Consider the following 26,338-nt stretch of genomic DNA (forward strand, 5'->3'; position numbering starts at 1 on the left):
TGTAACTGCCTTTAATTCATGTATCCATATGACCTTTTGCTCATTATTAAGATTCAGAGAGTTTATTAGACTCATCGCATTGTCTATGTTTCAGATGAAACTAACTGTGACCTATAACATTTCCATTTTTTACACTTATTTCTAAAACAATTATTACCTCGAAATTAATAATATCAATGTTTCCTAATCTCTACAGACTTGTAATGATCTAATTAGCATTCAACTTTTTATTGGTGAACTTAGTACAACTTCTTACTTCAAAAAGCAAGAGACCTTTCAAAACAACAAATATTGAATCTTTCCACCGAGAACATCATGAGTCACTAAAAATCAGCAAAATACAAGACTGTGACCATATATACCTCAACTTCATTGAATCATGAACTAAACAAATGGTTAAAGAAAATAAAATACAAATATCAAATTAAACAATTTTATTGCACAAATATTCACTTGAGGTAGGCAGAAAACATTGCATAATGTTAGGAAAAGGTTTTGGATTGTTTGATTTTCTTTTTTTTTTTAACTGCACAACAAATTCCAAATTTTCAAATCAAATACAATTTGCAATCTTTTAAATTTTTTTGCAGGTTACTATAAAAAGAAAGTTAGCATGTTTTGTAAATCATTTCATTGTTACTTTGCTATATATGCAAAAAGAAAACCAACCAACTTTTAACATTAAATCTTATAATATTTGAACACACAATTCTCTCAAAACTTGACAGGATGTGCTCCTAATTACATGTACCTTTGTTTGAAAAATTTAAAACAAATATATGCTATTGTAACACAAATTTCACAAGACAACATAGTAGATGTTAATACTCCTTTTAATTTTACAAAAAACTTATAATTGCAAAAATAGGTAGAATCTCTCCCCCCTAAAAATAAATCCATAGAAAATTTAAATTTTACTTGAAAATGTAATTCAAGTACTTTTTTTATGAAAAGATATTCTTTTAGTGTCTAATAAATTGATTTGCATAAAGTTTTCATCTCATTTATCGTCTACTTAAATATTCATTGAAAACTATTAGAGAATCATATTGATATGCCCATTAACTGACATGGAATAATACTACCAAAAAAAGGTAAATAAGTTTTGTTTTATAGGAATTTTGAATTATTTTATTGCTCAGTTATAATGTATTCTAAAATATCCATCATGTTTTTTTTATAATTATATTGTACAAGGAACACATCCTACATGTATGCCTCAATAAAACTGAACACCATCTGTATCTTGACTAGAAATGAAATAACAAGCATTCAATAATTTAAAATCACTATTTGAATTAATTTTAATTCAGTACTACAATGTTTGCTTTAAAATAAAAACGATGCAAAAGATTACCAAAACATCAAAACCTATAAAATATTTCCATGACAAGAATAGGACTGTCCATATGTATCTAAGACATGTGACTTGCTGAACAGCTACAACACCTTGATACATACAGCGTTATATCTTATCATGGAACTTTCTGATCCTACAAAGAACACTAACATGGGTCTAATTCTAATGCTGAAAAATTTCAAATTTAGTCATTTAAATATCCAGAGAGTTATTTTATAAAAATTTCATGCAGAGAAATACAAAATTTGATACACATTTTGCCATTTAAATATCCAGTGATAAATTTGTATAAAATAACATTTAAAATCCTTGAAAATATATGATAGTCATTAACCTGATTGCAAAATTTACCTGAATGTTTAAAAAATTTGAATGCTACAGGCACATAAATGTACCTTACATTTAATTTTTAATATTTAAAAATTTAGTATGACTGACATGAAAAGTGAAGATAATTAGTTATCTTCATGTTTTAGAAGACCCATATTAGTGCAACATTTTTTTTCTAAATAAACCATAGTGAACTGATTAAACAACAAAATTCGACTAGAATTGCGTAGATTGCAAAATTAATGTGTGACTTACAGGAAAAAATAAATAAAAAACCAACCAAGTATATATATATAATATATAATACCAAAAAATATAACAATCCTGTTTGAAAACTCACACACACACCCAACACACTTTTTTCTATAATAGATCACAATATTGCCAAATATATATATTAGTTATATCATGTAGAAAAAAATCACACTGGAAAACCATCAAAAATATTGAACTGTCAACTTAAAAAAGAACTATATGAAATTTTATGAATACACAGCAATATTTAAAGTAAGCGTCAATCTCACTCTAGGCTTTAAAAAACAAAATAATAACTTGAAGGACAAAATCCCTGAAAGAATGATTAATTTTGAAAAAGCTTGAATATGAAATGTTCTTCGGCTAAGTACAGGCATATGTAATTATGGGCATCAGTTTATAAAATATGAAAAACAAAGTTCAATCCTCAAAAAATAGCTAATAAAACATCATACAAACATTTTGGCTATGGTTCGCCCATGGAATTTTTGTTCTTTAAACACTAAATACACACACAAAATTCAACAATATATATATTAACAAAACAAATAACTGCCATCTAGCTGTGGCACACCCTATACAACTATCTACCACATGGGTATTTAGACTATCTACATGGTCAAATCAGTGGCATCTAATAGATGGTACACTTCAAATAAATTAATATTCTTTGTACATTTCTCTGTCATTTCAAAATAAAAGTTCCTTTAACCTGACTAAAATGTATATATAGCCCTGGAGCATAAATGTTTGTGAACAAATCGTGTTAACCTTAAAGTGTATTATGTACCCCTGATATATATTACTGATATATATATTACGTTTCAATATTTGAACATTCTACATGTAATAAATACAATATATTATATATTAAAAATCTTCTCATTTTTAAAATATTGGTTACAAATTTTTAAATTGAAATGACAGAGGGGAATGAACACTCCTCACCCCCTTATTTTTGCGTATCCCATATCAAGAAGTAAAACTTCCTATTTATAAATATTAAATAGCACTCTTTGTCGTATTGACACTAGCAATTCAAAGCAGAGTTAAAAATTCTGCATTTCACCAAGCATATGATACATTTTAAAGAAAAAGCAAATAAGTTAAAAATTTAATACTGAATGATCTAATACCTACTCTTCTCTTTTTACAGGCAAACTAAACTGGAAGTACTTTTTAATTCTTTTTGATTTTTTCTATCAAATAAATGTGTATAGGACTCCTATTGTATCATATTTAACAAGATATTTTGTAATTATGATCAACTTCTGCATATGTTTTGACTAATTACAACCATTTGAAATAGCTCCAATAAAAGCCTAATTTGATCTATTTTGCACAATTACAATGGAAATACAGACTAATGTGTTGACTAAAATATGCCTCATCTGTATCAATTGTTGTATAGTTAACTTATTGCACAATATAAAAAAATTGTCAAAAATAACAAAATTTTGAAAATTATTAGAAAAATTCCATGCAAAATTCACAACAAAACAGAAAAAAATAAAAACAACCTCAAAATATGAACACATCACATGAACACTGGAAAAAATAGCTAGTTAAAATGGACAACTATTGTTCCATTGGGGTCAAGTGGAAGGTTACAGTTATTGGTGCACTCACATGGTGTCGGACTGGCATCTTTACAACGGTTGTAACAAAGTCACTATATATCGAAGAACAGTCTTTAATCTTAAATGCCTGCATCTCACAATCTGACCCTGACCCATTAACAGCTTGTACATGGAGATTTAGTGGCTCTGAAGTTTTCCCTGAATAATTATCTTCCATATCCAAGCCATTGAGACGTTCTTCTGTGCCACTGTGGACTCTCTCAACATGACGCTTCAACTGTTTGCTGAACCTCGTGGAAAACTTGCAATGTTCACAAGAGTAGCGAGTATTTGATTTGACTATGGCAAAATCTTTCTTACGTATATGCTCTTCACGTATATGACGGTTACACAGAATAATTGATGGAAATTTGCGGCTACATTTAGAACATCTGTATTTTCCAATTTTTGTTGGACTATTGACATGAATGTTACCAAAACTTTGTCCATTTTTGGTTGATATATTATGCACTTTAAGTTCATGATCACAAAGGTTGTTCAACCATTTGCTTCTGAAATCACATTTAGAACAGCTGTAATACTTCTGCTTTGTGATCAAAGATAATTTGTGAAATCCCAGTCTAGACTTATGCTTTCTGGGTCTAGAGACTGGTGGCATGTTTTCTCTTTCATTTTCATTGGTATTCAGACTGACCTGGGCATTATGTTCTTGAATCATATGCAAATGCATGGCAAGTTCATTTGGGAAGGAAGCATCACACATTCGACAAATTCTATTGTCCATTTGAGATTCAGAAAACAATCCCTTTCTAACAGATGATAGCATTCCATGATCTTTCATTATATGTAGTTTTAGTCGTTTCAAATTCTTGAATCTTTTCTCACATAGTTGACAAACTTCACTGTAGGAATTGTAATACTCAGAGTTTTCATTGTCATTGATCATGTTTTCAGAGTCTCTTTTTTGTTCATATCCATAAATACTACTTGGACGTGATACATTACTACCTAGATGTACCGCAAGTGGACTTTGGTTACGCTCTCTCATACTGAGATCAGTAGGAAGTGATGAGTTACTTTGTGTGTCGAATTCCGATGGATATGGTGAACTACTAGGTGAAAGTGAGGTTTCGCTTGGCAAGATTCCATGTTTGTTCAACTTGTGAGTGCGCAAGAAGTATTTGTTGCAAACCTCCTTATTACATAGTTCACAGATAACCCTTGATGAGTTGACAGGTTCTTTCCATCGCCACGAATGTTTCTCATAGACACTTTTGCTGCTTTTGCCATTAGTATTCATGCTAAGATTCAGTGGTTTGTTGTTCTGACTCATTGCTCCACTCATTGCTCCCATTGAAGCTGATAGATTTGTCTGGTTCATAGACATACTAGCTTGACTTAAAGACATGTTCAAGAATGCAAGCTTATCAGAATCAGGGGTTTCAGGTTTATCACCACGGATACCATGAATGTTCAATTTATGTGTACGCAAAAAGTATTTGCTACAAAATTCTTTCTTACAAATTTCGCAATATGCTTCTGGATCAATTCCCATTTTTACTAACTCGTCTTTTGATGGTTTCTCAACAGAGTTTGGAGACATATCAAGTAGTGCATCACTTGCTCTTGGGTAACCCATAGGGAATGATGCTCCCATTGAAGTCGGCAGCTTTGGACTTGGATCAGATGGTTCAAATTTCATTGCTGATTTTATTGGAGTAGAAGGTTCACTTCCATTCATTTGAAAAGCTTTATTAATGTCTAGCTTGAGATCTTGTTCTGGAGAAGGTTCAACTCCATGCACTTTCTGTTTATGAACTTTCAGAAAGTATTTATTACAAAGTACCTTGTTGCAAATGTCACAAGTTACACGATCGGCAAGTTTTGCAGCTACCATATTACTAAACATTGTTGACATTCCATTTTCCATCATTCTATTGTTGAAGTATTCATCCATCTCCATTTTTGCAAGGGAATTAGGAGAAATTTTCATCTGAGATTCTATTCTATCTTTCATTGTGCTTTTCATGATGTCTTCCATTAAAGCTCCTTCATAAGCCTCATTCAACATTCCATGAACCTGAATTCTGTGTATACGATATGTGTATTTGCTTGCAAATTCCTGATTGCACAAATTACAGTATGTACCAGGATTCTCTGGACTTGATGTTATTAAAGATGTACCTGCCTTTGGACTATTCTCTTGCTTGATGTTGTTTGCATCATTGGGTGATTCAGACTTTTCAGAGGTAGGCTTGTTGTCAGAAAAGATAGGCATCTTGTATGGTGGTATCGGCGGACCAAATGGAAAATCGTCAAAAAAGATTCCATGCTTGTTTGCCTTATGAATCTTTAAGAAGTATTTGTTACAGAATTCTTTCTGGCAAAGATCGCAGTATGCTTCCTGATTGAGAGCCCCATTAGATCCTGTTGGTATCTGACCAGTAGATGATACTGAAGATGGAGGTGGTGTGTTTGCTGATGAATGTGATGGCATTGGTGGTGGTGTTGGTGATGTTGGTGGTGGCTGAGACATAATTGGTGGTGTTGGCATCTGTCCCTGTTGTGGCATCAAACCACCAGCATGTAACAGCATTGGTGCCATGAATGGATTTAAAACCATAACTCCTGGTGGCATATTTGGTAATCCTGGCATATTTGGTAATGAATGTGGTGGCATGAAAGATGACATGGATGAAGATATAGTAGGGTTCCCCAGAGACATAGTTGATGATGTTATAGCATCTAGTTGTGCCTGCAGGTCTTTTGGTCTTCCCCTTTTGTTGGCTGAAGACGAACCATCTGGAGGAGCAATACCATGCACATCTTGCTTATGTTTTTTGAGGTAGTATTTGTTGCAGAAGTGTTTCTGGCACAGCTCACAAAAGTCTTCCATGTCCTTTGGAACTGGTTTACTGCCATTGTTAACATTAGCACTATTGTTGTTGCTTGATCCACCTGGTGTTGTTGGTGTGGATGGTGGATTTGGCATCAGTGGTGACTTAGCTTCCATATTTGCTGGCGGTTTTGGAGTGTCAGGTTGCTTGCTTTTTGGTTCAGTTGCAGGAAGGTTCTGAATGAAATCCATTACTTTGAATGATGATGATGTAGTTAGTGTAGGCGGTTGTATAGGTGAGGCAGTGGTGATTATATCTTGAGGTAGTGGCATACTGGGGCCCATGGATGAAATTGGTGATGTGGAATTGTCAAATATACCATGCTTGTTAGCTCTATGTGTCTTCAGAAAGTATTTGTTGCAGAATTCCCTGTCACAAATTTCGCAATAAGCATCTTGATGAAAGATACGATTTCCACCATCAACTTTTTTGCCTTCTTCATCTGAATTAGGTGTTTTTTCAAGCATATCTTTAAATCTGTCTTCACCATTGATGCGAGTAGGATCTGGTCTCTCAGATTCACGTTCTCCATTTGTTGGAAAAGCTGGCTGGAATAATTCACTTCCAAGACGGTGATATTTAGTTGGATAGCCTTCTGAACCTGGAATACTATGGAATGATGATAACAACTTATTGTTATTTTCAACCATTTCAATTTCCTTCAATTTCCTATGCATATCAAGTTCTTTCTCAATTATATTTCTGTCCATTCTAACATCTGAAGAATCACTTTCTTCCGATGGCCTATTTTCTGCATCATTCATATCATTGTTTCCGTTATTTGGGAATTGGGATTCGGATGTACCTAAGTACTTGCTGCCAGGTTCTACAGATTCACTATCGGCACTACAGGATACCCGTATTGGTTTACTTTGTTTTCGACGATTTCCCTTCATCTTATCAAATGCTAAAATATCCATGGCTAGCATCTGATCGCTGGAGGGATCCAGAACAACCATTAAAATTCTCTAATTGTACGGTTAAGTTAAAATAGGTCTGAATCACAATAAATATCTTGACTAATTGATCGCTACAATGTACAATCCACCATTACTGGAAATTCTGAAATGACAAAAAAGACAAAGATAAGTTTTGAACCAAATAGTTTACATTTCATACATTTATGTCTTAAAATTAAATTCATTATAGGTCCTGAGTCACCGTCCAGTTTTTTTACTGAGTATCTCATCCTCCATTTATAGAATACATATACAAATTTCTTTTCTGTTTTTTATCGGATCAAATCTAATCAGAACAACTGGTAAAAAAAGTTTCAGCTCATTATTAAAGCAAGGTGAAATAGTTCGATCAGTGTGATTATAACTTCAAAATTAGAAAATCTTTTTTTCAATAGATTTAAATGTGTATATCAATATTAATTAACATGCAGGATGAACATTTCATACAGAATCAGAACAGAAAAAAAAACAAAATATCCAAATAGGACATTTATGCCTATTGCTTTTGAAATGATCAAACCAAATTTCTTTTTCAATCAACATTTTACTTCCATGTTGACAGATCTATGAAAGCTAGAATATTCATTCAACTTTCACAAGAGTTAGCTCACATAAACATTTATGCCTACATGAGATCATGAAAGTACATTACATAAAAAATATTTCAGTCACATGGCAAAGTATAAAAAAAAGTTTCCTTAATTATAATTATATGACAAACACTTTACAAAATATCTCTCTGCTTCAGAAAAAAACCAAGATTGTTTCATCAACATTTTTTTTAAGTTACACATAACATTTTTTTTATTACATATTTTAACATGAGACAGTGCCAAATATTAACTAACGCACCTTCAATGAAATACCATATAATGCATACCTGTCATTTATTTAGAAACCTTGAAAATTTGTCATCTTGCCACACAAACAACTTCAGGTATAATGATTGTTTGTATTAAGAAGGCAAGCTGATGCTATAAAAAATATACAGTTTTAAAGTAGAAATGTTTCATTTTAAATTTGAAGGTAAATGACATATGTTATAAAGGTATTATATAGTAACAGATTGCAGTTATAAAAGAACTGTTAATGACCTAGCTTCTATGCAATAAACTTTAAAATTGCTTGATAAAATGGAAAGGGATGGAAAAAATCAGATCTTTTAAGACTCCCATTGATCCATGTAATTTGTGATGGTAATCAAAATATAATTAGTTAGCATATATTGTTAAAATATTAACCTATTCTAAGAAAGCTGCTGACAAACAATGAGGATAAAAATATGTTCAACATGTACTTTTAAACCTTAACGTGAAATTTGTCAAGCAGAACAGAGGTATTTATTTAGGACATTTGAAAGCACAAGACAGCACAAAATTGCAAATAAAAGAAATTTTACTACAAATATGAATCTTTTAAAGACTGCTCTTAACAAAAACCCCACATTTGTCTTGAAAAAATTAATGACAAACAGTTTGAAAGATATATACATACAATTTAAAGCAACACAAATGAATTCCATCTTCCAAATAAGGGAGTTTCAGCACTAAACAAAACAATGTACCTAATAAACCATGGATAATTAAAATACTGACTATTTAGTGGAAGTGTTACAATATATTGACTATCCCCAGATGAGTAATATTTTATGAATATCATTTTTTAAGATTAAGCAGCTTGTAATTTTACTTTAAGATTCCCTTATAAGTTGATCTTGACTTACCCTATTTTGAATTTAATGTTTTCTGTCAATTCAAACATTTTTAAGTCAAACTTTTCCTTTCTTTATTAAATAATTCAATATAAAAAAGCTTTTAAAAAATAAGATGAAATGAAACAAATAAACATTCCATCCTCAATATAATGACATTTTAATTGACAAGAAAATAAATAGCTAGCCTATTATCTCATTTTAATTTTTTTCCAGAATTTTGTTGCTATGGAAACCTCCCTAGTTTTTTATTAGTATGATATGCTTTAATAATTGATATTTTCTCTCATCAACAAAACAACAATAACTTTCATATCTACACTTATTGAGATATATATCTATGCATTCAGCCTGCACTGAAAATAAATATAACAAGCAAACATCAATCTTATTTTTAGTATGCAAAACACTTAATGACCTGATAAAAATAATCAAATTAAAAAAAAATAAAAACTTCTTTCGAAAATCTGGTGAAAAATGTAAAAATAAAAAACTCACTTCTTCGAACAGCTTCACTTCTGTTTATGACAGAAATTATTTATCTAATGTTTCTTACATATGGTCAGCTCAAAGTTCTAATTGAAATTGACAGTCAAATTCAAAAGATTTTACCCACCAACATCATCAATAATTCACATTGTTATTAGTCCAGAGTTAATTAACACAACATGTTCAGTTTGCCCACTGCCCATTGTTAATTTCATTTGTAATTACATGTAACAACTCCAATGTGATAACAAGTTCTTTTGAAAAAAAATTTGATCCGTAAAATTAGATGCTTCTAATACACCCAGAGTATACAATTAATTTAGAAATAAAATGAAATGTTATAAACAGCCCTAGTGTTTATTTACAGGCCAAATTACAGGAATACAACAAAGGAAAATTATCTGATTACAACAGGTGATAATACCCTTTTTTTCAGGTAGAAATATGATTTTCATTGTTAAAATAGACAGGTGTGCTTTAAAATTTGTCAATAAATGACCATACAATGACCATTGACTTTAACTGTTTGCAGTATTTTTTCACAGTAATTAGCAAACTCGTGAAAATAAATATAATTAAATAAAATGCAATGCAAATAAAGATAAGTAAAAGGGAATGTCAGCAAAAACGTGCCAAAAGGTGTGGGCAATTTTACCTTCAGTATTATTTTTTTTTTAAATAGATAAAGAAATAGTTCTGAGTCAATATTTATTAAAAATGACATTTAAAGAAAATCTTGTGCCACTGCTGGAGTAGTTTCTATACTATATGAAGAAATTTAAGGCATATATTTATAAAAATTTGAATAACTGTGTTGTATTTTAATTCTAATTCAGAGTAAATGATTAACTTTTGTCTTTAGATATTCATTTCAGTTTCTTGTTTGAGGACTGTTGGGCAATTTTTTAAAAACCACTATCAAGTCATGTTTTAAAACATGGTGCTTGTTCTAACACTGAAATGTCAAGAAGGATATTTGGCATAACCGTCCTGGTAGGCAATTGTTGTAGTATAAGAACATAACTTTTACTCTGAGTTGACTTATTCAGGTTTACTTTCAATTTATCTTTAAACTTAAACTGTTGATTTTCTAAATTAAATCAGTTCTTAATCATGTTTCAAAGAGGTGCATTCTTGCAGCCCCTTTTCACAGTCCTTGATAAGTACCTACTGTATGTCTTTACTTTCAAACCATTAATCATGATATGTCCAATGATCCTTGCATCGTATGATAACTTATACATGTGTAATATAAAATATTCGAAATTTAATGTCAACTTGTAAAATGTTGGTCATTTATTTTAAGGTGGTAATATGTCCACATCTTCTGACAGATGTCAAAAAATTTGAAAAATAAAAGTCATGACAAGTGACAATACATAATAAAGATAAATTGATGTTTATTATTTAAAACTGAAGAGTTTAAAAAAAGCATTCTAATAATGGATTAAAAATATATCTAAACCAGTATCAGTAAGCCAGTCAAGGACGTTAAAAACTTCCATTTGTTGTAAATCAGTATCTTGAGTAAAATGGGATATCACTCAAATAAGAGCCAAGAAAAACCACAAATTATTATTGAGTTTTAAGGGGAGATAACTATAATAGCTGTTTACAATTAAGCTGTTCAAGATTCCTACCACAATGATCAACCATATCATTTGACTTAAAACAAATAAAGAACCCTTATATTGATAAATTGTAATTTTAACAATGCTTTTTACAGATTTATTTAATGGGAGAAAATGCAGCCACTCCAGCTTTTTTAATACTCAATGAGTCATGAAGAATATGCAAAATAACACCTATTCCATTTTTAAATCTCTTTTTATGACTTGTATGACATTTTCTGAATAGATTTTTATTGATCAGAAGACCTTAAAGTTCATAAAACTTGATTAAATTTTATGCAGCAGATGTTAAAAGTATTAAAAGTCAATAAAAACAGGAAAATTATTTTATTATTCAAGAAATTTCTGAAAAAAAATAACTTTTTTCATTTCACTTTTATGTGATATAAAAAAAAAGTAAGTGTTGAAAATCAATAGAATGGTCATTATAAACAAAGCTAATTCTCTTAAAAAATTATTTTACCAATTTCTATGAAATGTTGAAAAAATACATACCTATTCAATGAATAGAAATCAGATTTGCAACATCAATTTTCCCAATATTTTCATAGCAGTGTATATTTAATCTTAGGATAAATGTTTAAATTATTTTAAGTCAATCCTGAAATAACTTCCTGAACTGGATACATGGTGTTGATTGATAAATGCCCCCAGGTTGATAAATTCAGAAACAAAATTTTTAGTATGGTTCATATTAAAGTATTAACATTCACTGGCCAGCATGTTTACTGATTAGACAAAGATAAGGAAGTTGATATTTAATCTTAGAGGAAATAAAGAAAAAATTTAAAACCAGAACTGACCCCTGCCATGGGTGTTTTAACACCAACTGTCATCCTTATGTAATCTTCTTTGCATACATGTAATACTGCATTAAAAATCATTAATGAAAACATTACATAACGGCTGAATGTGTTGATAATTATCTGCACATTTTGACTTAATTGACTGCTGAGGTGGAAGATGATATCCATTTAGTTTTCCATTGTTTAGAACAGATAACATAATAGATTTATCAACATTCAAATGTGGTCTCTTTATGTTTAAAAAAACTTCAATCTAATAAACCCTAAGATATTATCACTTATTTAAATTTCAGGTCTTCCTCAAGGAGTAACCTTTTCTACCATGTTTAAAGTAACTCAGGCTGCATGTAACAACAAAAGAACAAAATGTTCACCTAGTTTTTCATAACAGCATATTACCCTAGACTGGTAAAACTATAAAAACATTTATAACCTGAGGGGGAGGTAGGTACACAATGTGGGAAGGTATAAATGAACCTTCAAGAAAATTTTCTTATGATGTATTTTTGTACCCCTATGATGTAATTTTTTGTCTAACTATATGAATTACAATGCATTATGGCAATTTATTCAACAGAAGCATGTACAACAACTTCATTATTATATAGAATAATACAAAAGACTCTCACTGCAGGCATTATCGTATAAATGATCTTCATTCTCATCATTTGATTACTACTGATGAGGACATTTTTTCATCTAATTTTATCCCCATGGTACCAAATGTCAGGCAAACTTTTACCCATGTTAATTCAGAATTAATGCAGCCCAAGTGAAATTAATTTTCAGTTTCAAAATTGATTAAACTTAAAGTCATCAAAGCTTTAAAATGTAAATTAATGCTCCATTAAATTCACATGTTTCTAATGATTAAGTCCCATGGAACATTTTTCAGTAGCCAAGTAAAAAGATCATAAAAACATCAATAATCATCATTATCCAATTTGAAATTTAACAATTTATTTGGCAAGATCTTGATCAAACAAATGTCACATATCTGTCTGACTCACATCATCCAGATTTCAATATTCCACATGAAAAATGACGATTTTAATTAGAAAACAATTAAGAGACTGAGAGGTCATTTGAAAAATCAAATTAAATTTCAGTTCAGGAGATCCTGAAGGAAAAAGAAACATTCAATGATTTACTATCTCATATGCCTCCTTCAAGTCTTTTTTGTATCGCAACCGATGAAACAATCAATTTCAAACATTTAGCCTGGCCATATAGGTACATGTTTAATTTTTTTTATTGCAACCGACGAAAACAATCAATTTCAAACATTAGCCCTGGCCATATACATTATAGGTACATTTATAATTATTACAAGTTCAGACCCCCCTAATTTTATAAAACAAGTTGTATTTACCTTTCTTTTTTCCTTCAAAATTCAATCCTTCAATTTGAAATGTTTTGTTAATATTAAATAAATTTTAAACTGATAATCCTTTATGATGTTAGATTTGAAACATTTTGAGCAGATCTGATTGCAGTTCCATTAGGTAATCTCTTTTTAAGCTGAGATAGTTATATAATATTTAAAAAGGATTTAACTTTAACAAATTTGTCTTTTAGGTTACAAATTTAAGAATTAGTTTATTTGAGTTAAATCTGCCATTGAGATTGTTCAAAGAATTTAGGTGTTAACTGCAGAAAAAACAAAATATTTTATTTAAAGTTATTGTACACTTTTTAACTCTAAATGTTTATTGATTGTATAGAACAATCTTTTACTAAACAAACAATCTATTAGTAAACAGAAAGAGAGAAAGATGGTCATAAGTATTACCCTTTCTTGACCCTCTGTTTAGAATATACATCATGTAAAGAAACTTCCTCTTAATTTGCTACAATTCTATTAAATTGGTATATATGTTTTTTCAATTATCTTTGTAAAAAGATTTTTAATTTTTCAAACAACAGCTGGAATTCTAATTTCTGAAACATAAATTGGTATAAAAGACCAAGGCCAGAGAGCATATTTTTATCATCTTTAAAGATGATGGTGGTTAGAATATTTAAGTGGTGCCAAATACACTTAAACCAAATACTTTATTTTACTTTGATGTTTAAAACCTGATGTCCATCATCATGTTTATATCAAAATCAAATAAGTTTCATCTGAAATGAAATCCAGATTTCAGAGACTGACAAATCTTGAAAAAATCCACAATCAATAACTCATTACAGAAGATTTTAAATATGCTAATTACTATTGATAGAATTATAGATGACTAAAGCTATTATCTAGAGTTTTATGTGGAATTTAGACTTGACCATATGGTCAGGAGAAAGATTCTGACCAGATTTTCTCAGTAAATCTTTCACTGACATATCAGATTTCACTGCCCATTTATAGACCACATTGAAGCATGTTTTATACAAACTATACTGCAAGAAATTAAAATTATCTTTCTGTTTGATATAAAAACTTTGATATCTAATTAAACATATAACAAGATTCTGTAGATATGAGGCTCTTAAAGGGGTATATAAACATTGTATAAATACTATACATTATTAACAAAAATTTACAATGGCAAAATTAAGAGCATCTGGCACTTAAAATTAATACCTTCTCAACTTATTCATGTTATATTCCAAGAATAAATTGTAATTCATTTATAATCTTTTAGAGTAATTTTAATCATCTGAGATAACAGTTTAGTCACCTAAGGTGATGTAAATAAAATCTTTTAAATCTTGTATCCACACCTATAACACATAAATAACCACCATAAGCACTTATTTATATATTGTGATACTACATTTATTTCACTACTGTGAGTTATCAAGCTTTCTCCCACTTGTAATAGTACTTGTAATTTTTTCTTTCTTTCTAAAAGTCCCCATCAATCATCTTGAGATTATGTAATAAGATACAAATGATGACTTTTGTCAAAAATTACAACTGACCCTTGTCAAAATGTTTAATAACATTAATTTAGCTTCCAGCTGTCATTTCAATTTTAATGCTGCTGGCATGATGCAGGAAACTAAATCTTCTTATAAACTATCTTTTATAATAACTCAAAATCATGACAAGAAGATTTAGACAGATTCTATTTTGATGCTTTATAAAGAAAATTTTCACAGCTTTAAAAATTAATTTCAGGGCTTTCTAAAAATATAAAATTTGAGATATTACAGTACGGTAATAACAAAATTTCCTCCCTTAGCGTTTAACCCTTATTAACCCCATAATTAAACGGGACAGTAATATTACTGAAAGATCCTAAATGAAATCCAATCAGGGATTAATCAGATACTTTGAAAGCATTCCAAATGAATTGATATTCATCTTAATCCCATCTTTTGATCAGACTCTTCTATAGCGTCTTATACAATGTAAAATGATGGCTGAGGAGGCCGATATGTATCAGACAATTTAGTACTTGAGTAAAAGTGGCATTTAACACACCAGCATGTTTAGCAATTAAACAGTATGTCAAACATATGAATATAATAAGAATGATGAGGTTATACCAGCAGTTTGGAAAACTATCATTATCATACACTTAGTTAAATCTTTTAAAATTGGGAAATCTTTTATCACCAATCGTAATTTCAGTATTTTGCTATTGTTTTGAATTAAAATAGAATAAAGGCTTTTAGCATCTATTCTTAATTTCTTTTTTTTTCTTCAAGGTTAAAATTGAACATATTTCTAATTGACTTTTTTTAAATTGATGCATATTTGTGCACATGTGTATGCACTATGGTAACGTATTCAACTTATTTCATTTCCTTAAAGAGGCTATTAGCTTGACTAAAGATGGGACTAAATGTCTGCTTAAAGTAAGCTACTTTTAAGTTTAAAAACTTATATTCAAAATAATGAGATAGTGAAAGCGTTCACAGTATTTATCAAACTGGAATATTACCCATTATAATAATAACCCTTAGCCAAAGCATGGGAATGGAATATTATAGCCATATTTAACCTCTAACTGCCCATATTATCATCAGCATGTTATCCAAACTTTGAATTAAACTAATTACCCAGATGTATTATTAGACAATATCTGAAGCAAGCTTTGGGATAAAGTTTTACATATTTGAAAAGGTTATACTAATTATCTAGCATCTGTTTACAATAATATTACATTACAGTGTTACTGAAGATATCCAACTTTTTCACTGTCATTAATATTTCATATTAACCAAAGATAAAGGAAAGTTTAATATTCATATAAACCCCGGTGGACCTTCCTGAGCAGTAATTCAAATTTCCAATCATTTATATGGTACATGATCTTATTAGCACCATAGATTGCCCCCTGTTCCTGGAGCCTCAATGATTCGGTATGTTCTCTCCCCTGGATATTATGTAAGTCAATGAATTAACACATCAGAATCTTACTAACATGCAAATGACTTAATCTGTACATGAAATTATTATCTTTTAATCTTTTGCTTTAAAGAAATGCACCCAATGGTTACCTCATTTTTAATTCAAACCATCTGTTACTATATTATTTCAAAATTCATAAAACTTTAAAAGGAATATATAAAACAGGATTTTTTTTCAATGATAAAAATCAATTACTCAATTATACATAAATATCAATTTTCACTCTTTATTAAATGTTAACAAAATTAATAAAGGATTTTTTTTTTTAATTTTCAAAGGTTATCAAATTAAAAAAATATTTTTTAAAACTCTTTGACAGCATTCAAAGGAAATGTTAAAATGAAACAAGACTTGAAAAGTAATCCCACAACATTGATTTAAAATGTTTATTTAAACACTCATCACACTTCAAAACCTTGGACACCAGCTTCTATTACATGCAAGGATGGTGAAACAATTCATATTTACCAAGGAATTCTTTTCAGCTAGCAAAAACATCAAAATTCCAATATGGCTTCTTTGACTTCACTTTGAGGTGCAGTTCTAAACAATTAATTCATATTTCTGTTGTTCTGTAAGTAGAGGGTATAATTCATGACAGTTAAGTCAGTTTGTGTGCTCCAAACAGTGATGTTAAATTAAAGCTACATGTGAACATAAATTATGTGTATCTTCTCCCTAAGTAACTTACAACAAAAATACTTGCAAAAGTAACAAAACTAATATATAGAACTTGTTATACTATTTTGATAAGAGAAATTATTAACACATGGTGAGCCATTAAAAACTCACGTTGTTGCAAACGTCCAGATGAAACATGCAAACCAATATATTTTACTCCTAATCAAACAATAAATGAAGAGAAATCAGTTTTCATCAATATTCTAAAGGCAGTATAATTATATCTTTATATAAAATTGATTTAAAGACTTTTTGTTGTAAATTGTTTGTTCAAAGTAATTAATTGCTTGCTACTAAATAGCATGTATGCTTCATCATTTAACAAAATTAAGACTGCTGTATTTTACTGATAAAGTAAAAAAAGTGATTGAAGTTTCATATTTTAATCCAAGATAATAATGTATAGAATTTTATTGATTTTACCTTGTTTTTTTCTGTTTTAATTCCCAAATCACTTTAAGACAAAGTCTTTAAATTAACAATTCCTTTGAAGTTCTATTTCAAATTGTTATTTGACAACCAAGTGACATATTCCAACTGTTATAGAGAAACATAAAAATAAGATCTAGTTGAAACACTACAAAACATTAAATTATCCATATATGGAGTTTAAGGAGTGGTTTTATTTTCCGCAGTGATGTTATGTTTACATATTAATAGCCCCTGGTCAGTATTTCATTACTGAAAACAAGAAAATTTTGATAGATTACCTAGCTAAATCACAAAGCCATCATAACGACAGCTTATAACTCAAATAATGCAATGAAAAATCACAAGTATTGTTATAATATCAAGACAATTTTTAAAACCAATGTAAAAGAAAAATTCTGATAGGTTCATTTCGAAGTGGATCAATCAATGGCCAAAGACAAGAGGCATTAATATGTCAAACTGATCAGCATATGGGCAGATTTTGAGATCTTGCCATTTCAACAGAAATTTGACTCTGGCAAATTAAACTTTCTACAGTATCAGTTTCAAAGTAGCACAAATTTTCATTATAAAACTGTCAAATGTTAAAATTAAAATCAAATCAATTTTGTAAAGTTGATCACACTAAATTACTTAAATCCACATTTACAACTAAATTTTTACAATGAAGTCAATTTAATTACATTGTCAATAACCTTAACAAGTTGACAGCTTGGAATACTTTTTTACTTTGTCACAACTTCATATGAAAGTTTTATTTTACATTTAAAATTCCATCTGGAGCCAAACAACTGCCCTGTATCATACAAGTAATTTAAACAATAGAGAAATATCTCTGGTTTCATAAAAGAAATTATACAGTTCAATTTTATCTTTCCGTTTAAGATATGCTTGATCTTTAATAACTTCAGAAATTATAACGTTTGTTACAGTGTCAGTTTTTTAACTGATAAAGTAGATAAAGCATTAATTATAATTTATCGAAAACGAAAGAGGATGGGGTTCTGCGTAAATTTCATTGCATCTAAATATTGCAAGTCTTGTTGACCTCACCCATCTCATCCCGTGGTCAAATTGATAAAAGATAAAAAAAAAAATATTTCAAAAACATCGTCTGCTACGAAGTTCAGCATCCCAGCAGAAGTTTTGTAAACTGGCTTGTGACTTTTAAATAATCAATTGAACATAATAACATCAGTGATAATTCATCTAAGAACATAAACGACCTCAAGGGTAAAACAACAAACGTAATACACAAAAAATTATCATAATTTGACATTTTCACCTATTCTCCAAAAACTTAAAAAAAATCTTTATAAAAATAGTTTCTACCTTACCGTTTAAGTTAAAAATCCATTTATACAACCTTCATCAATAAGAAATTTATCTTTACCCTGTTAGATAATAAAGATTCCAAGAAAATTGATCGTTCAGCTGCTGAAGTTTAATTTAAAATCCAGTGTCCGATAAACGATGGACATCAGTTATTGATTCTTTTTAACTTTTGTCTTCCGCAAATCTTTAGAAAGATTTCACTTTAAGTGTCCCAATAACAAATAGATGCTGAAACGAACATTGATTTCCTACGTAATTAACTTTTTTCCTTAATTGAACTTTTATGACATTGTGTAAACTTTAAACATTTACCTTCGTGTGTATCCGTTCTGCACTAAATCGCCATCTTACAAGTTTTTTAAATTCCCAGAATCCTTCTCAAAAATGGCGACCAAAATAGAAAACACGTTGGGTTTGTTGTGAAAAACTAAATGTTCTAAGTGGTGAGTTGAAACAAAGTTTGAAATGAAAATTTTAAATTCAACGCACAGTATAATTTGTCCAGTGATAATTAGATTAATTACACTGTCCAATAGATAGGGGAAATGCTTGATTAATCACAGTCGGCACACTACATAGATAGACGTTTATTATGAAAACGATAACTCTCAAAATGAATTTCTTAATTGACCGCCCATTGTTTTGGCCGAAGAATTATAATTCACAGGAGGCATGGCATATGTCATAAACATTAGTTCACGCCTACTGCAGTTTAAAAGGGCTGGACTTTCTTACATCATTTTCAAATCTGGTTTAAATTATAATTTGCAGAGACATGGCAATTCCAAATAAGTCATTTAAGATTTCCATGGTTACCAATTTTTTGAACTGACACTTGTGTATTTTAATATAAACAGAAATCCATTGGCCATTACATTTGTTAAATTATTTTTTTTGTTATGGGCTGCATGTCACAGTGTTATTCTATATGCATAGTTTTTAATGAACTTCAGATGTGTGAATTTTTCTATTGATTACTTAGCACATGAAAAAAGTTAAATAAAAAGATAATTATAAGTTGATAAGGATTTTTAACTTATTATTTTTTTATTGATTATTTCAAGTTAATTAAAGAATAATTCTTAGATAGATTAGTCATGCAAAACATGTTGTAATATCTTGATTGATTTTGAATTGAATTTGATCATTGAATAATTATGATCTTATTTTGTAATTATCCTATTAAAATATTTTGAAATTATTTAAAACTAAAAAATAGTTCCTGCTGTTACATTTTAATAGATCAGTGTGTGATGTTTTAATTCAAGTAAAACATTATGCAAGATGTACAAAATGGATGCAATTTCAAAAAGATAAAAGAACCAGTGTACATATACATGTATGGCATCATATGCCATTATACTAAGAGGTGCTTCATAAACTTAAAATGTAAATCAAAGTGTGTATTGTCAGTTTATTGAAAGAGATGTGTATGTCAGTATATGTAGAGCAATTAAAAATAAATATAGTGGTTACTTGAAATAAGATCTCTGACAATAGTGCAAAATGGTTTTTCAATATCTAAAAGTAAACTTGTTATTTTAATGATAGTCTTATTCCCCCTTGTTTTCAATGGTTAACCCTTTTGTGAGTTAAAACAAAACAGCAGAGGACTTGAATAGCATCAAATGAATTATCTTGTTGATTTTTCTAAGGCCATAAAAAAATATATGTCTGTTTACGGTTACACGACCATATTTTGAGCGAGAACCTAAGCCATTTTATTTCCATCATAAAGTGAAAAATAACCTGAACTCATGTCAAAAGTGAAGATAGTGTTGCCTGATACTTCCAATGTTCATAATCGTAAATATGATAGCTGTTTTAAGGAAATTCGTGACTCATGTGATGTAATGAACATTTTGCAGCCATTTTTTCCAACCATTAACAAAGGTAAATAATCCAATCATTAAAATTACGGGTAAACTCGGCCCACGATTAATTCAGACCACAAGAAGACGAAACGGCACGCTCAAAATCATGTCACAAAATATAAAATGAAAAAATAAAATGGAAATACCGAATACCCTTTTTTTTAAAGCATGTAACCTTAACCCTTTCACCGATTGCTGCCCAGAGAGAAGCTACTCTGAGACGATGGCTTCCCTGACTACTATTACTCAAGTGGGAGATCTTCACAATAAATGTCAATAAAAACTTGTTTGTAGTTATTTGTGTATTTATTTTATTCACTAACACCATGTTCACAGTTTTGTTCATGTTTTGATAATTTTTTATTCATAAAATATTCAAATTTTCAAATTTTCGGCATTATCTAGGTGAAATTCTCGAAATTCTGCTCTTCGACCCCAAATCGTAATTTTTAAACCCAAAACGGCAAAATTTTGAAAATTTTTATGAGGTTGTACAAATTCCTCACCCTGAACGATGTCCATTCCAAGTGTTTTGTATATAAAACGACATTTTACGTCAAAAAAGTATACTAGTTTGGCTTCAATTCTTCCATATTCTTTCAAAAAAAATGTTCCCTCATTTCAAATTCTCGTAAATTCCATAAATTTCGTCTGATTTTGACACGGTTTTCAACAAACGGAAGCGCCATGTTTACACTTTCATCCGGGTATTCATCAAAGAAAGATAACTCATGTTTGCACTGTTTTGAGCGGGAAACATAAAAGATGTATTCCGATCCCGGTAAAACGGGACTCATCGTCAGCTGTCTGAAGCGTGAATCCCGGTAAACCGGGACTCATCGGCGAAAGGGTTAAACAGACCTGTGATTTTTTTTGGCCTAAGCTAAAGAAAAACAAAACCATGAATGTTCACACTGTGACATTTGCATAATCTGATGTGCTTGAAGCACTAAAAGCCAAAAGTTTGTGTGTTCTCTGCATGCTCTGCTGTATTTTGAAATAACATAACTTGATTTGAAATATCACTTGTACCCTAAGAAGATGGACTACAACACCACATTTATAACAAGTATGACACCCATTCAGATAACACCATGGTATCGCTGACCAATGTTTTTTACCATGGCCCTACGGTGAATACTGCAAAAAAAATTGACAGAAAGACTAAACGCCAAAATGATCAGTTACTTTCTTGCTAGGCATGAAAGAAACAGTAACACAAATAAAAGGAACATGAGATTTCAGAGACCTCCCAAGGGTATGACTAAAGTTGCCAGGCTTGAAAATATTAAATCTTAGCTTAGATTGATTGATTGCTTAATGTCCAGTGGCAGATATTTCATTGATGTTCTGACTGAATGAGGATAAATTAACAATACAAACATTAGGTAGGTCCTGTAATTGGGGTTGACCAGGATGAAGGTTAAAAAATTTGGACTCAGCCACTGGAAAATGAAGGTAAATTTAACTTAACCAAACTAAGCCCCACTTTGGCAAGGGTGATGATGATCAGAAGACCACATTTCTATTCATCAGTCACCTGGCTTGAGGTTTCTCAAGTTAAAAGCCATTTATACATGCCATTTAAAAGATATAAAACAGCTAACAGTTTCACTTGCAAACAAAAGTTGGTTGATAGGTGGGCAAATTGTGTTTTTTAACTTTTGTCTAAAGATTGCCTGTCTGAAGTTTCTATAGACAATTGATAGATGTAGAAATGAAATTAAAATATAATGTTCATAAAAAAAAAAATGATTGTTAAAGATTCATGCAATACAATTTGTTGTGTTTTGGTCCTTTTAATGCTGCAATATAGCTGTTTGTGCTGATAGGTTGTTAAACACAAAATAGATCTATTAATTGGTTGAAAACCAAGTCTTATGCCAAATTAGGTGCCCTGCATTCATTTAACATACAAGACTTCAGTGCAAGCAAAGGTAACACAATTTGATCAGTGAATGAATATTAAGATATATTAGTTTGCCTCAACCAAATCTTATGAAACTTATACACAATGCCCATTACCCCATACCACAGATCAAGTTTGAATTTTGGTGACACCACTTATACTGATGCTGAATTTGTTTGATTCTGTTCTCTAACTGAAATTTGCCTCAACAAAATGTTATGAAACTTATTTACGTCCATCTCACATACTGTAAATAAGAGTTCATGTCAGTCATCACAATTTCAGTGTTTTTTCGGGTTTTTTTTACAAAATAGAAGAGAATAAGGACCACCAAAAGATGTGGACCTGAAATTTTACCAGTAAGTGAAAAGTTAGAGAAAATTGAACTGCAAGGTTTGAACTAGCAATAAAAGAAAAGTTTTTTTTACAGTGACCCAGATTTGACTAAAAGAATGTCAAAACCGTGTTTTTTCATTGAAGTATGCAAAATATTTCAAAGCATTTTGGGCTCACAGTGCTATTCTTGCAATGTATAGTGGTGTGATTTGCATCTGAAAACAACAGAAAAACACTTGAAAAAATGAAAGCCATCAATTTATTATTTTTTAGTTAAAAGATTAAATTTTGTCTTGTAATTTAGTTTCCCAGTGTACCAACTACCATTAAAGCTGCCTATCTTTGATGACTTGTCAAAATCCCAAACTTTCATTTAATGAAATTTCTGAAGTTATTTGTTTTGCTTCAACTCAGTAATGATGTTTATTTTTAATTTTCTCTTTCAGGGAATTGGTGAAACATTAAAACATATGTTCAGAAATGAAATTAACACCTTTGTGTAAGTATCAAATCCATTGCACCCTTTGATGTCCCTACAAATTAATTGAATTCATCTACATATAATTATCTACATATGTTTTTAGACTTTATTTTCTTTTATTAACTTGAAACTTCATAAATTTGTAATTAAAAGAAGAAATTTTTGATTAAATTTCTAAAGATTTTAAATCTTGAAATTGCCAGAAAGTCGGCAGCTTCTTTTAACTGATTTGAAGCAAAAAGGTCAAAGCATAATCCCATAATATAAACGTTGGAATCAAAGCATTCAGTTTTTAATGAGGCACTTTGAAGGTTAAAATTAATGTATTAATGTTCAATTAAATAAATTTGGAGCAATTTGACAGAAGAATATAGGTTTATTGGTTAAGACAGGAAGTGGAATATTATAGCTTTTAATGTCAGGTGTTGAAAAATCAAGGAAGCTGTTTGTTTGTATAAGGGATTTATTATGGGTAATGGTAATGTCAGTACAGGATTATTCCAATTTTTATATTAAGAATGAATTGCCCTGTTGACCTTGGAACATTTGAAGGGGGATTGGGGGTTTAGATACCTGACGTGACGTGACGTAAAGATGTTTACTTTCTGCCATCAATTTTCTGTGAAAAAGCATGTATGCTATAGAAGTAGTTAGAGATACAAGGACTCTTTGTCAATTTAATTTGCCCAGTAATGTCCATCTCTGTTAAATCTCAACTAAATAAAATCCTAGTTTGTTATAAGATATGCAGGTCTTAATCAACAAAGGTTGAACTCTAGATTTTATGTTGGTTTCTCTGCATTGTTGTGTTGCTGTCCTATTGAATTCCTGTTAAAGGGTAACCTGACATATCCTCTTACTCATAATGAATTAGATCTGTGCAGTTTTCATAATTGTCATAACAGGAAATTATATCAAGTTTTATAGCAAAATCAATATTTTAATTTAGATTTAAAATGGTTTGAAAAATCAGTTCAATCAAAATCAACTTTTCACAACATGTCTGCCTTAGTTCTATTATAATGTAATAAGTCCTTCCCCATACCCGCATCCCAAGTTCTATTATAATGTAATAAGCCCTTCTCCATACCCACATCCCAAGTTCTATTATAATGTAATAAGCCCTTCCCCATACCCACATCCCAAGTTCTATTATAATGTTATAAGCCCTTCTCCATACCCACATCCCAAGTTCTATTATAATGTAATAAGCCCTTCCCCATACCCACATCCCAAGTTCTATTATAATGTAATAAGCCCTTCTCCATACCCACATCCCAAGTTCTATTATAATGTAATAAGCCCTTCCCCATACCCACATCCCATCTTCTGAGCTGTAGCCTTTTTTTTAGAAACCTATTTCGACCTACCATCATCATAATGCCACTGGACAATAATTAAGCAAGCACATACATGTATTAACCAATCAATTTCGTTTATCTAATGCTTCATCGTAAAAATATATCAAATCTTCATGAATGTAATTGCTTGCTCTTGTTGCCTTTTACATCTCTTTACAAGAGATTAGCTGTACATGTTCATTTTAATTTCAGAACCTTTCAAAAAACAAAACAGTACAACTGAAAAGTAGAATTAGGAGTGAGCATATTTATAAGGTAAAAATGTTTGTTCTAAGATTTCATTTCAATCAGAGGTCTCTTAACTCTGCTTACTATTTGCATGGTATAAGAGTTTAAAGGTTTCACCTAGCAGAACTCTGGATAGACTCTTTTTAACATGTCAGCTGGAGGAACATTAAAAATGTGGTTCTGAATCCAGAGTAGGCCTGATCATGGATGAAGGTAAACCATTCCTTTTATGGTTACATTTATGCATGTTTTTTAAGTGTACCCTTGTCATTGAAAATGCATGTTAGAACTAGTTCTACAGGAATGATGCTTATACGATCAACTCTTAATTTTATGTTCATTGGCTCTCCCTTGCAGTCAATATGGCCACCAGTGTGGAACATAATTTTACAAAAGACATCAAGACCTCATGGTATCATGAACTAAAAAAACTATGAAACAACAATCGTTATCTTTTAAAGGTTTCATTTCCTATTGGTGTCTACCATTAGAAAACCTAGTACTTATAATGGGTCAGACTGAGTCAATATTGAGCAAAAATTTTATGTAAGCATTTCACACTCCTTGAAGCATCAGATGTTTTGTCTTTTTTTACTTTTCTCCTTTGAAGAACCCAGACTTCTCTTGACTTGTTTTGAAATAAGCTATAAGGCAATTTAAATTTTCCAATTTTGATCTATTGGCTTCCTGAACAACTGTTTTAATTTTAAGTCATAAAGACTGTTTTTATGTTGAAAAATCAATAGCAATTTTGTCATTATTTTCCATTGTTTTGTTTAACCTCTTAGGCTATGAAATTTATTTCTGGAATCAAAATATCATATTTTCATATTTCCATTTGAAATAAACACAAATGATGTCAATTTCATATGGACCATGTATTGATTAGCAGGAAATTTTCTGAGTTATCTGTCAAATTTAATTTCTCTATTTAATATCTTTAATATTGTTAGTTAGGTTATTTGAAAAATTCTGTCTCTTGGTCAAGTGATGTTGCTCTTGGCAACTCATTAAGTTTTTTTTTGTTTTTCTAAAATCAGACTTGGAAGGAATTAAAATCAATAATATTTCCTGTTTTTCTAAAGTGATTTAATGTGAATAGTTCAGATTAATGGTACACTTATTAAAATTGCAAAATCTTGTAGTTTTCATAAATACGTTAGTATCAGTTTGTTGACATTTTATATTTCAAGAGCGATGATGCCATTTTCAAAGAGGTTTTTATCGTAAATTTGTTTTAATGTTCTATTGTTTGTTGAAGACTTGATGTAAATTGCAAACTAAGTCAAGAGGTAGGAAGCATTTTGACAAAATTTACTTTTGATT

The 26,338-nt window shown here is 30.2% G+C and overlaps 2 protein-coding genes across 8 annotated transcripts in view; one reads left to right on the forward strand and one right to left on the reverse strand.

The window, feature by feature from the left end:
• Positions 1-419: 419 nt before the first annotated feature.
• LOC139515240 (uncharacterized) lies at positions 420-19,270 on the reverse strand. Of its 2 annotated transcripts, none has more exons than XM_071304805.1 (3): positions 19,136-19,270; positions 16,844-16,947; positions 420-7,484 (listed from the first exon to the last, which is right to left on the reverse strand). In XM_071304805.1, the coding sequence occupies exon 3, from the start codon at positions 7,379-7,381 to the stop codon at positions 3,524-3,526; it is 3,858 nt and encodes a 1,285-aa protein (XP_071160906.1). In that variant the 5' UTR covers positions 7,382-7,484; positions 16,844-16,947; positions 19,136-19,270; the 3' UTR covers positions 420-3,523. The 2 variants fall into 2 exon arrangements, with proteins under 2 accessions (XP_071160906.1, XP_071160913.1); XM_071304812.1 differs by lacking the exon at positions 19,136-19,270 and adding an exon at positions 17,480-18,977.
• LOC139515255 (protein starmaker-like) overlaps positions 19,158-26,338 on the forward strand; it is a 107,735-nt gene continuing 100,554 nt past the window's right edge. For 5 of the 6 annotated variants that reach the window (XM_071304834.1, XM_071304850.1, XM_071304842.1 and 2 more), the window contains exons 1-3: positions 19,158-19,266; positions 23,389-23,441; positions 24,977-25,039. The gene's annotated coding sequence lies outside the window, so the exon portion shown is untranslated. The remainder of the gene's footprint in view (positions 19,267-23,388; positions 23,442-24,976; positions 25,040-26,338) is intronic. The other variant, XM_071304830.1, reaches the window with a different exon arrangement.

The sequence above is a fragment of the Mytilus edulis genome, chromosome 1 (assembly GCF_963676685.1).
Source record: "Mytilus edulis chromosome 1, xbMytEdul2.2, whole genome shotgun sequence".
NCBI classification, from domain to species: domain Eukaryota; kingdom Metazoa; phylum Mollusca; class Bivalvia; order Mytilida; family Mytilidae; genus Mytilus; species Mytilus edulis.